General features: G+C 37.5%; 1 protein-coding gene across 1 annotated transcript in view; it reads right to left on the bottom strand.

Moving 5' to 3' along the window:
• PRDM6 (PR/SET domain 6) overlaps positions 1-14000 on the bottom strand; it is a 79958-nt gene that overhangs the window by 20719 nt on the left and 45239 nt on the right. Inside the window, exons 4-6 of the mRNA XM_085042682.1 lie at positions 8323-8450; positions 4602-4726; positions 1235-1577 (exon numbers count right to left, since the gene is read on the bottom strand). Of these exons, the coding sequence (XP_084898808.1) occupies positions 1235-1577; positions 4602-4726; positions 8323-8450 (596 nt within the window). The remainder of the gene's footprint in view (positions 1-1234; positions 1578-4601; positions 4727-8322; positions 8451-14000) is intronic.

Raw genomic sequence — 14000 nt, 5'->3', positions numbered from 1 at the left:
CTTCTGCTAAGGCCAGCACAAAATTCAGAAAATGTTGAAAGGGCTTGTTTGCATTTGCAATATTATCAATTCTTTAATTTCTTTGAAGATTTGCTTGGAATCTAGTTAGCCCCTAGCATGCTTGACATTTTTTTTCCAGAAAAATGAACTTATTCTCTAGTGTCTCCACACCCATAGAATCACACAAGCATATGTGTACATGTAGAGAACCAAGTACACAAAGAGACATAGACATGCACACAAACACATGCACAGACTCACTCTTTGCTATTATTTGGTAGAGTTTTGTTAACTGTAATTCACAATTAAAGGCTGCTTTTAGAACAACCTTCCAGGGATTCAGCTGTTCTGCTCAAATCTTCACAGCTGAAGAAGAGACAAAACACGGGCAGCCTTTTTTATTGAATTAATTTGATTTTTGTCTTTTGTACTGCCAGCTATCAAAATTGTCAAATAAACCAGCTTTGATTCATAAATAATGGTTCCATTATATTTACTATGCCACCGGTCAGAGTACCTGAAATTTTAATTCACTTGTTCAGCTAAATTTCATCCTCAGTTCACAGCCATAAAATTCTGTATTGACAAACTTTCAAACCAACTTTGACTCTGAGGTATCTAGTCAACATTTTTCTTCTGTGTGGATATTAGTTTATTGAATAAGTGGCATCTGTTTTCCTCCACATCACTGGTGGAGTAGGTATTTCCTTTTGACAGCTTTGTACGATTTATGGGTTTGCATGCTATGAAGAAAAATAGTACTAAGCAAAAAATTCCAATTCATTACCTCTTAGTACTTAATTAAGTTCATACACATTGCACACTATAGGTGAACCCTGAAATGACTGTGACAGCCACTGAGCAGCAAGTTAGATTATCTTTGGAAGACAGAGAGACTTTTAATTATCTTGACCTCATTTTTTCCATCTATGATATTCATAAATTTTCATTCTATTTTGTTGCCTCCATCAGATGTACCAAACCATTCTAAAAACAAGATTATATCCTTAGCTATTTCCTTTTATCTGCACATTTAGGCACCGAATGTTTTTACAAATAGTGAAGCCAAGCAATAGTTTTTATCAGCTTACTTCACACAGCTGCAGATGAATTATGTCATGCAGGCTTCTCATAATAATGGCTTGGTTTTGAAAATGAAAACAGCTTGATAAAAGAAGAAAGCAGTGGATCTGTCTATCGGTAGATACAGAAATAAAGAGAGCCTGGGCTTTACCTGTCAGGATTCTGCGTACACACATGCATCTGTAAGAGGATCCGCTGGGTGAAAGTCTTAAAGCATTGCCCACATTTCCAAAGATGCCAGTCACTGAACTCAGAATTTAGTTGGCTTGTTGAAGTTGGGCTTGCAAGAACTCGTTGGTTTTTGACACTGATCTGGTTAAATCCTGACTCGATGGACCCAGACTTATCCAGGAGAGAAAAATTTCTGCTACACGGAGTCTGTGGAAATACTACGGATCGCTGTGGAGTGGCAGGGGATAGTTTGCTACTTTTATTAAATGGCTGTAGGGTGTCTTGTCTGGACATGGCCTCCATTACAGTCGAAGGGACATTCACTGGGAGAAAACAAGAAAAGTAAATAAGATCCTTTTTATGCGTTTTTAAAACCAATACAGTTTTGGGAGACACCAAAAAAAAAAAAAATCAACATCCATTTTCTTGACACTACAATGAAACAATTCTATTCTAACAATGTACGAAAAAAAAAAGGGAGGGGGGAAAGAAAAGAAGGGCTTGAATGAGACAGTGATCTGAATGGATGGTGCTGATTCTGGGACACTGAAATGAAAACTCATGTAAGGGAGTGCATGAGATGAAAGGACCTGGAGAAGCCTGACTGTGATATACATTTATTTCACTATGGGATTGTCATCTGAAAGGAAAAACTGCACCACTTGTGATACCCTGACTCTGCATGTTGCAGTCAGCATGTCTGACTGCTATATCACAGACAAGCATGAATTTTGAGAGCATGGAGAAAAAAATCCCTGCTTGGACACTCCTCAAGATACAGCAGGGCCTAAGTATCTACTCCAGCAATAGTTCCCTTATCCTACGGAAGGGTGGCCTCTAGGAACATTATATTATTACATCTCACAAATAGTCACACTGCTAATGCACCAAGAAGCCAGGGACTCCACCATGTCTCTTATGCTTGAGGCTAATAGTAGGTAGGTCACCATGAGACATGCAAAGTGTAGACAGAGAGATCTTTTTGCATCAGTTCACCACCTACAAAACAGGCACAAAAATTTTTCAAGTCCCATGAAAATTTTTTGTGATCAGATCATCATCAATTAACTATGGCTTATGAGGTACTCAGATATTTCAGAAACAAATGCAATATGCTGTTCACAAAGAAGTGATTTAGTCCTGAATATGAATGTTACATGATAAGAAAGGCAGGAGGTCAAGCAAGTAAAGTTGAACAGCTGCCTCACACCCTGAGAATCATGTAGACCACACAGTGAATGAGGCAAGGGTCCTGTGGAAAAATACAATCAGCTGACAAAAGCTTGCATCAAAATGCAAAAACAAACATAATTTAGGCCACCTAGGCCAAGTAACTTTTAATGTTTTCTAACTTTGGCACACTCAGACTCATGAGATAATATTTCAATGGAAATTTTAAAATTAAATATGTTGTACATATATAAGTCCATGCACACAAATTTAGTTACTCTCAATACTGGCAATAGATTTCTAAGTGTAAATATGAGAATTAAATTTCAGTTGTAAGCTGGAATCAGCCAACATTATTTAACATAAAAAATATAACACAAATTAATATTTGGTAATATCTTAAATCATGCCAGTTGCTTTAGAGTTATGTGCTAATATCTATGATCAGTCATAATGATTCCAATATTATATTATTACAGGCTATTTAATTTGCATCAGCTGAATCTATTCTTTTTTGTAGTATCTGAGAACCTAATTTCGAAGTAGAGTTACATCCATGGAGCTATCTATCACAAGTTTCCAGACATATAAGACTATGTCTCTTCAGTACAAGGAGCAATTTGTATACTATCGTTTTGCCCCAATAGACTCAGAAGAAGGAGACAATATTTTTGTTTGTTTGTTTGTTTGTTTTGTTTTAATTTTACTCCTAAAAGTCCACAGAAGCAATGACATCAGGGTACTAAAGACCTAAGGAATATAGGCAGAACTTGTGCTGGTGATGATATCCCTGTGCAGAAGATAAACAGAAGGGATACTCTGGGAATTTAAGTGGGACTTAAGTCCTACACCAGTCTGCAGCTGGCTCCGTCATCAGAGATAACTTCATCTCCTCATGTCAGTGTCTCTGTGGATGAAACTCTGGTTTGTCTCACAGCAAAATAGCAAGTGACAATATTTAGAGATCTTAGCTATAATACTTTGCTTTTCAAATAAAATTTCTGTCATCTTCAGTTCATGAAAGAAAATATAATATTTCTATATTTTACACTGCAGAGCATCAGCAAATATTTCTGCCAGTAACTAAATTTCTTTTAAACTTTTCTCAAGCCCAACAGATTTGAATACTGAAGATGGGAAAGTATGTTTATTTTTAACCGTTTAATCCCTGTTAGCTTGCTATTTAATTGCTTCATGATTCAGTATTTAAGTTGCTGCAAGACACTAGTTCATCCAACCAGTTCATACTGTTTAAGTGTCCAAGTACAGGACCAAAACCACACATCTTACATGTAATTGATTAAGCATGGGCAGTCACAGGGTTACTTTAGGCCAAAGTCAATAAGTCCATTATTGTATCCTTCCACCACATAGATACATTTATCTGCCAAAATGGATGGAAGCTCTAAATGAGTCCCACCCACAAGCAGTAAAAATGAAGGCTGTGCCTGGATCACCCGTTTCCACTACACACGAAGGTATCCAGCACTAGATTTTGTCTAAGTTGCGTGTTTAGTTTTGTGAGGATTCCTAGCAAACTGAAAATAAAATACTGAGAACAGGTAAGAGAATGGATGAAAATGGGGATGGTCAGGATAGAAAGGAGGTTTATTGTCATTTCACTTACACTCAGTTTGTATTTTAAAAAGCAGGTTTTTATGTTTAACCACAAGGGTCTAACGTCTTAAATTAGTCAGTCACAACTTTTCTCAACATGCTCAGTGGCAACAACAAAGAATCACTAATGGAGGCCCTGTGGGCATGTTTTGGCAAGACAGAGTTTTGTGACAGGTCTGCTAGCAATGGGGAGAACCAAGCAAACTGGTTAACAATAGCCTAATTAATCACATATACAGAAGTATGATCCTAACCATGCCATAATTTTGCACATTTTAAGTGTGTCATCTTACCTTAAATATACAACTACTTTTGTTTAATGTCATAGAATCAGAGAACCTTGGAATGGGTTTAGTTGGAAGAGACCTTAAAGATCATCTAATTCCAACTTCCCTGGCATGGGCAGGGAGACCACCAGAAGAGGTTTCTCAAAGCTCCATCCAGACTGGCCTTGAACATCCAGGGATGGACCACCCTCTAAAATACTCTAGGAATACAAATGATTAGGCATGAAAGAGGAATTATGGTTTACACAGGTAGAAATGCAAGGAAGAACTTACAATTTTCGTCTTGTGCAATGCACTGGAGAGGGATTCCAAAGAAAGAAGTGTAGCTGTCATTGTACCACACCAACAGCTCGGTGCCCCTGGGGATATCTATACAAGCCCGGTAGAATATATTCGACCTAATCAAGAGAAAAAGAAAACATTGCATAATTTAGGAATACAGCATTTGCCTCTTATAATACACAGTATTACAGTAGAAATTAATTGTTTTGGAAAAACTTCTGCAGATAACTAAATGAATAGCTCACTGATTGCTTTAAACCCAAATCTATCATTAGAGAAGGACTCTATTCCTGTAGCATAGGAACCTTACGGGCAAGTTGTACCTAGCATATGTTAAACACTAAGGTTTTAGAAGGACCAAGTTTCTATGCAAATGCAGGTATTTTCTTTCAATGTCTGTTTCAGGGGGGTTTTGGAATGGTACATTTTGCTTACACAGTACAAGCATCAGAGTGGTGCACACAGATCAGCAACTACGGCCATTTGAACAGCTTTGTATTTGTCATCTAAGCTAACATTAACATATTTTTAGGATAAGTAGACAGCAGCTCTTTTATGTGAATAAGTTCCTTTAGCAAGACCTTCGAAGCAATGTGAAGTGACCTTTAGTGACAGTAATATACCATCAAAGAGAGATCTTAGGATGTTGAGAGAAACAGACTTTGACTTAGGGGAAATAAAAAAATTAATCACATCATGCAGTAATAAAATCTTCCCCTACATGAAATATGAGGACAGTGCCAATGATCCTTTAGTATGTATCAATTAGTGTTACCATAGGTGTGATAATGCATTGTTCCTGTGAGAAAAGCCTGGGTATTTCTAGACCACTGAAGTGGAAATTGAGGAGCCAAAAAGGGAAAAATCCTAATGTCTTTAGCATAAAAACAAGAGACTTATCCTGATCTTGCAGTGATGTAAATAGCTTCAGAGTGATACTTCTGCAGTTAATAGACTTACATGGCAGCAAAAACTGGGTAAGATCAGAATCAGGCACAAGATAAAAGACAAATGTTATCGGTTTGCAGTGGCTTTTCCCTTATGCTTCACATGGAACAGTAAAACACACTCCTGTGAGATGGATAGAAATTCAATATATACAAGAAGAACAGTCTACTCTTGCTGAAGGATTACATTCCAAAATGATACAGTCAAAGTACCAAGAAATGACCATTTTTTATAACAGCTAATGTAAGGCAGAAAACGTCTACAGTCTGAAAAAAAAAGGAAGTTAGGCCTCAACCAGTTTTCTGAGTGAAGAATTGCTACAAACATTATTCTGAAGTTCAAGATAAAAGTGTTTAGGGTTGGTAGGCCTTAAATTTAGACTTTCTATAAAGAATTGGCTGTAGCAATGCAATTTGTTCCTTGTATAACACTGCAGACATAAGGAGAATCTTCTACCACATTTTTCATGGCAGTGAGATATGCACTTGTCAACATATTTTGTCACCGCAAAGTGGCTCTTGGCAACAGGATCATAAAGATCAATAAAAAAGTGCAGATTCTCAATATTTTACTAGCAGCTGCAAAAATTTCATTTATCTTGTTATTTTCCTCGCTTACTGCCACCCTGTCTCAGGAGGGCACTGCTAGCTAAGCAGAAAGGTTTTCTTAGCCTTCTATGAATATCTGACAAAAACTCTCCCCTTTGTGTCTTCCCTTCATCTTCCCTCCTCCTCCTCCTCCTCCTCCTCTTCTTCTCCTTCTCTTTCTTCCCAGAGCTATGCATTTAGTTAATTCTTTCCACTGTTACATAAAAATGAAAATCGGAGCCATGCTATAAATTACCAGCATCTCTTAACTTGAGAAAAATTGAGTCTACTTTGTACTTCACCCTTGTAACATTTCATCTCTCAGTTTGGCTTCCCTTAACATAAACACAGCAGCCCAGCAAATGAATGTGCTAAAACCAAATGACACACTTTGCCGCTGAAAGAGCAGAACTGTTTTTGAGCAATGGGTGGTCTGTGGGGCTTGGAGTAGGCAGGGAAAAAAAGTGTAAGTGTACACCGTCCCTTACAAGTGTGCAGAGCTTCCAAAACTCGCAGAAATCTCTGCATGCTGAAGTACATCAAAGGGATTTTTCCCTTTTCGGATAATATTTCCTTTGCTGACATGTATTTAGTATTGTGGTTGGATGACTCATAAAGATAGCTTCATGGCGTCCCAACGCAGTTGAAGCAGAACACATGCCAACAAACATTATTGTCAGCCTCAAAATAAAAACAAAACGTTCAGCTAAGGGTCAATCAATCAAGAGCACTTTGAAGAAAATTCCATTTAGATATTACAAATCATAACAGAATGAATTTAAACCAGCTGACTTTCTGTGAGGAGGACGTCCATGTACAATAAAAATTAGGCTGGTTTTTCAGTGTCCAACTTTTCTATTTTCTTACACTTGGATGCAGTCACTGGTGATGGATGCCAGTTTTTTAAATTGTGTTTTTGTAGTTCATTTTATAAAGATCTGAAGTAATCGAAAACAGATCAACAGAGGGAACTCTAAGTAAAAACTCCATCATGAAAGGAGAGTCGTAAAATCCACTTAATATTGACAGATGTGTAATGACTTTCTCATGCTCACTTTTCATTTGGGTTTGTCATCTATATATATGTACGCATATATTTTTTTTCTTATTTTTATATATATGTGCACGCACACATCACCACATTGAGAAATAGTCCACAAGATACCTACAAAAATAGTCTTTCATCACAACAATCTTTATTCATTATCCAGTGTTTTTATTTAAAATGCTATGGTATTTTAGCTATAGATAGCAGATATTTAAGTACATAATAAAAGATTTGTAATGTATAAATAGGATTGTTATTTTTTTTAACTGCGGCATTATTTAATCAACTGGCCAGAGAATAAAAAAAGTTGAAAATGCAATTGAACAATTTTACCATTGTTAAATTGGATCCCTATGGGATAATCAAACTTTATATATTTCATTTTAGCTTGCTTTTTAATGTTTTATTTTTAATTTTAAAGGTAGTTTAAATAAGTTTAAGATTTTTTCTAAAGAAAAGAAACTCCACTCTCTAAAGCAGCCAGCAAAAATCATTGCTCACTGCGACTGGCAAGCCTGGGGCATTCTTTGATGTGCTTCCTACCACATTTAATAAGGCCAAGCAGTCGCTTCTGATTCTAAGGCAAAAGGTTTGTTTATAACTGAGATCATTTATTTATGTAATGTGTTGTCTGGGTTTTCTGGATCTGTTTGCAAGTACAAAGTAAAACGCACCCTAATTTCTTTACATTTTTCTTCACATTTTGACTTTCTCTAGACAGTGAGATAAGAGGTAAAAGCACAAGCAAACTCTGCTAGCAGGTGCACTCAACATGAAAGCTCTAGGTGTACACACAGCCCATGACTGACCCTCAGGATGCTTCTGGGTGCAAAACTCCTTTCCTGACACTTTTCCCCCTCACGTAGCACATTTATCTCAATTAAGGGTGGAGGACTGCTTGTGTTGGCTTGCTCCTGATGAGACTGTTTGAAAAAGTGCAGAGAGCTCTGTGTGGCATGGTGGTCACACAAGAGACACAGGGCTGCCCTTGCTCCCCAGAGCTTTACCCCACGTGAGCACATCCTCCAAAGCCTGGACACTGTCTTTGCAACCAAAGGCAGCAGGACTTGTGGCAGTCTGATAAAACATTTTCATTTTGTGTCATTGAGTTAATCAAAAAACACTTTACCTGTACTGAACCACAGTTAAGTTCTGCTCCCCACAGTGCCTTGCACATCGGATGTACCTCATCCAGCTTGACTTACTCGGTTCTCCACCATCGATAAAGTGCTGCAGTGTCCCATCTTGGTCATATATCTGGGGGAGATGTCACAAGGTCAAGTAGTTAGAACAAATCATCAACAATCATTTTCACTGCTTTGCTGGTGTCTCTCTGCAGCTTTTCCAGGACTTTATTGCCATGAAGTTTGTCATTTGTGTACTGATACTCTAAGAAATCTACATGAAAAAGCAGAAAAGTATTTTGGGGTATGCAAGTTTATAATTTTTCTCTTATCAAGCCAATCTTTTCATATTAAAAATATTTGTGGTGTCTCAAAGATGTGACCATGTTTCCCAAAGAATATTTAACCTATTTTGACAAGCTGGCCTTAAATAATGAACTGCCAGATAAACAAGAAAATCTGGATGTAAAGCGTGCATTGAAACAGCTTGGACATCTGAGCAAGGGGCAGTAGTAATCCCTAAACAAGTATCCCTCCTTTCACATCTCAGTTGCAGCAAAAGCATATACTTCAGCAACCTCACATGATATGTCAGGGAGTTGTACAATTCATAATATCAAAACAAATGAGACCAGAAGGAAAAAGGGAGTTGATGATGCATTTAGGAGCTCCCTTGAGAAATATAATTTTTTGAAGTACTGAATGAGAAATCAGTCCTGAGGGAATCATTGTTTTCCTAAACATGACATCCCTGCTAAGGACATGAGAGCCAGTTACAGCAATTTTTTTAAAAGACAGTATTATGTTTCTATTCAGAAGTGGATACTCTCTCTGAAGTCAAGGATGAAGTTGCTCTGGAGGCTCTGAAATGAAAAGATGAATGTCTCATGCACACATGCCCTCCTGACTGCTTAAAATTGTGCTCTCAGTAGGTCTAATCATATAAAATCATGCAATCTCACAAGATTTTTACTTGTTACACAATCACTTTGTCAAACTTCACAAATGCATCTGAAAAATTAGGTGCCTATCTGAAGTAAATCTCATCTTCATGTCTTTTGCCCCTCTATGAACACCATTTGCTTTAATATTCCTACCCCAAAAATGTAATCCCTTTTGAAATTGTATGAGCGTAAATTGATGTCTCCTTGCAAGTATTAATTCCACTGACGAAAGAGAAAGCACATTTATTACATTGAATTGGACATTTCTAGTATATACAAATTAACAATCTTGAATGTCTATTTCAATATCAAGAAAATAATCCCAGAAATTATGTGACTATGTTCAATACTTCTTATTTTTTAAAAGAGTGTTTCCTACAGTTCACACAAAAATATACACAGGAATCAAAATCTAGTATTTTCCTTCACCAAAGGAGAGACTCAAATTCAGGAGCCAGCCTTGCTTTTGCTTTTGGCCAAGAGGGACTGTGAGTAATCAGGAGCAATATGTCCATTGCAAGAGCATGAGAGACACAGAAATCAAGTGTCTATGGTGATACTTATCATTTGTTCCTGAGTGTCTGTGACAAGGACCAGGTGGAATCTGGCCAAATACTCCTGCCTTGGATAAGCAAGATGCTACCCCAACATGCACTGAGTGGAATAAAGTTAGAGAAATCAGGAGTCCTCATAAGTAAACAAATACTCCAATACCAGGGATTAAGTTAATTTTTTATATATGGTATCATGCTGATTATCAGCAGGGACCGATTCTCAAGCAAATACCTTTATGTATGTTGAATATATGAACAAAATGTGCTAAACAATAAAAATCTGTGGTGAAATCAAGAAACTTCTACAGGAAATCAGCCTACATATAGGAAGAGAAGGAAAAATTAATGACTAACAGGACTTGGCTGAGGCCATTTTGGCAATTCTCAGCAGTGTTTATTATCTATCCATTTACATGCCGCTTATTCACATAACAATATATAGCTTAACATGAGGCAAAAACAATTCCCATAAATAAAGAGATGATAGCTTTCTAATCCCCAGATGATATGAAACAGGAACGACAAAGAGGACTGGCACAATCAGTACTGACATTCATATCTTGACACACAAAGTCCTACTCAGAACTTTGTGTAAATAGACAGTCATTAACTGATATGAAAAATTAAAATCTGTCATGAAAACATAGGACTGGATCTTTCGTGGGCCTTGGTCTGGAATTGGAAGGACTGTGCTACAAGGCTAAGTATTTTCAAATACTTTATTCTCACAAGTGGTGATGCATCAAGTGATGCTGTGCCCTCCTTTCCTAGGATGATATCACTGACGTTGCTACATAGTCATAAACCATCTAACAGCATTCTTAGCCCTGTTCTTACAGGATTGTAAACCCATCTGTGAGGAAGCAGAAGTCCTAAGCTTAGAAGGGCAAAACCAAAACTGTGTTGGATCTGTTTATTCATCAAATAGCATAATACAGGTTAAAATCTGGGAAAAAACCCAAAAACTGGATATGGTTATTATTTTTCATGTCACCATCATGCAAGAGTTCTTATTAACTTTACAATTACATAAATCAGGCAACCTTTATATAACTGGCTGAAGAAACCCTCATGAGGGAGCAAACCACAACCTGCCATAACAGAGTGAAAGCAAGTCTGTAGTGCAAGCTGTGAACCCAAACACTACAGTAAACTATGGATATACATATTCACCCACAGCTCTGTTACACATGCATATGTCCTTAAACCCATTACAGAAAATACTGCAGAAATCCGTGGTAAACTGATGTTACTGGAAGTCTTTTGACCACCTCACTAGATCATTAAATCAATCTACTGCTGGCATAATTTTTAACACATTGCAAGGGTCTCATGGCAAAATAAAATACCATTTCTCCAAGTCCCCATGGACATTGCATTTATTTTTTCTGTATCTCACAACAGTCACTGATCTAAGTAGCAGAAACACAATTAGTTATTTCATTTTTCTACTTTGATTACACTTCAAAGTGTTACCTAAACTTCTAACTGGACCTTTACCTCTTCTGACACAAAGTACTTAATAACTATTGGTATTGCTGACTTTTAAGGGTTTATTTTTTGTTGTGGTTTTTTTGTTTGTTTGTTTTGTAATGGAATGAACCAGATTAGTGGGAAAGACCGGAATCTGATAAAAGAGGACTGCACTCACCTCATTTGACATGCATTATGGTCCCCCTTAGCAGTTGCCATATAGTTAATTATCTTCTTAATAGGTTCTTGACTGTTTACAGATATTTTACTGATATGTTACAGATCAAAAGACTCAGAATGTGACACATATTTTTACTCTGTGAATTTCATCCTTTGACTTCAGAATACAACAGAAACTTCTTCATTTTCCAAGAAAGTAAGTCCAATGCATAGTCATCAGAATACAAGTCTTCTCTTTTCCCTATTTTCTATTCCCCTCCTTTCAACCACCACTTTATTAAATAATCAAGACATAAATAGAGGTCAGGTTCATCTTGTAATGGCATGCAAACTTAAATTAAATATGAAGGACTGGATGTAATACCTACCAGATTGGTTGCTGATAATTATTTGGAAGACACAGATACTGTTACTTTAATGACAATGATAAGAGCAATGCACAATGGCAATAATAATATAACTTCTAAAGCCCTCTGCATCTCATATAAGTGATGCTCTAAAATCTCTGAACAGCCATAACCAAGTAAAATAAACATGGAACACCCAAGATTTAAGCAGTATTAAAAGACAAGGTGAAGTGCTAAAGAGCCTTCTGAGAACCTTCAATTACTTCAGTACTGATATAGTCAATATTTCTCACTTGGATCAATAGGGCAAATCTAATTCCAGTGCTAAAAACTGTTGCTGCAGTTTCTGATATAGATGCCACAAAATTTTAGAATAAAGAAATTTAAATGTATCAGCAAAGCTGCAGATAAATCCAAATTATAAAGCAATTAAAAACAATTTCATTAAAAAGACAGCAAGAGCAAAAATCGTTTGTTGAAGTTCTTTCCTCTCTATCAGTTGTCTTCCTTTCTTCTCTTTCCATGGTCTGCTAAAGGATTAGGTCTTTAGAAATTCTACCTGCATTTTATTTTTCCATTTAGTCAGATAAGAAAGATGTTAACAGATGATTATTTGACTGCCCATTTTCATTTCAGTCAGTCTGATAGACTGATCCTGAAAATAGAATTTTTCTTTGCATATACATTTATATTATGAAAGTAGCTATGAGAGTATTTGTTTTATGTTGCAAGACATCAAAAGGGATGTGAAGAAAATCACAAAACATGCAAGAATTAATTCTTACCATCAGTAGAGACTCTTGCATTTTGCTACTCACTGCTATTCTCATTGACATCACATGCATAAAATCACAGGATTTTCAAATCACTTACTATAAGTCTTCTTCTCTCAAAAGAAGTTTTACCCTTGACTTCAATGGGAAGAGCCAAGATAGCAGAGTACTCTTGATGAGTATATAGGTTTCATAAATCATCAACTGTCCACTTAAAAATTATAGATGTACCCAAAACTACTGGTAATATGGTGAAAAAGTTGTAACCAGACTGATATGCTAGATGTGGAAGCATCCATACAGGTTGTATTCTTTCTATAACAGTGTATGATCCTACAAGCCTCAGGTGTGCTGAAAGTTTCTTCTTTGGTGACTTGGACATCAGAACAGAATAAGCTCTACTTTAGGCAAATCTCACTTTTGTAAAAACACCACAACATCTTCTACAGGTGTCTATCTTAAAGAGAAGTTAAAACAATGACAAAAAGGGTAATGGCTATAGGCCTGGCTATTTAGCTGACAGTCTGTAAAAGATGTGCAATTATAGAATCACAGAACCATTTAGGTTGCAAAAGACCTTTAAAATCATTGAGTCCAACCTTTAACCCAGCACTGCCAAGCCAAGTACTAAATGAAGTCCCTAAGTGCTGCATCTACACTTCTTTTAAATACCTCCAGGGATGGTGACTCCATCACTTACCTGTAAAGCCTGTTCCTGTGCTTGACAGCCCTCTTGGTGGAGAACTTTTCCCTAATATCCAATCTAAACCTCCCCAGCACCGTTTGGGGCTGTTAATTCTTTTTCTGTGGCTTGTTACTTGGGAGAAGACACCAACTCCCACGCTGCTACGATCTCCTTTCAGGCAGTTGAACAGAGCAATTAGGTCCCCCAAATCCTCTTTCTCTCAAGACTAAACACTCCCAGCTCCCTCAGCTGCTCCTCACAGGACTTGTTCTCCAGACCCTTCCCCAGCTCCATTGCCCTTCTCTGGACATGCTGCGGCACCTCAATGCCCTTTTTGTAGTGACAGGCCCAGAACACATGTGGCCTCACCAGCACCAAGTACAGGGGGACAGTCACTGCCCTAGTCTTGCTGGCCATGCTATTGCAGATACAGGCCAGGATGCCATTAGCCCTTTTGGCCACCTGGATACAATGTTCATGTTCAGCTGCTGTTGGCCAGCACCCCCAAATCCTTTTCCACCAAGGCATCTTTCCAGCCACTCTGTCCCCAGACTATACCATCATGTAGGGTTGTTATGACCAAAGTTCAGGCCCTGGTACTCACCCTTGTTTGACCTCACAGAACTGGCCTCAGCCCATCAATCCAGCCTGTCTAGATCCCTCTGCAGAGCTTCTCCACCCTCAGCAGATCAACATTCCCATTCAACTTAGTGTCACCTGCAAACTG

The sequence above is a fragment of the Lichenostomus cassidix genome, chromosome Z (assembly GCF_008360975.1).
Source record: "Lichenostomus cassidix isolate B80296 chromosome Z, HeHo_3.0, whole genome shotgun sequence".
NCBI lineage: Eukaryota > Metazoa > Chordata > Aves > Passeriformes > Meliphagidae > Lichenostomus > Lichenostomus cassidix.
The sequence above is the reverse complement of the archived record's forward strand: the minus strand, read 5'-3'. Positions and strand labels throughout refer to the sequence as shown.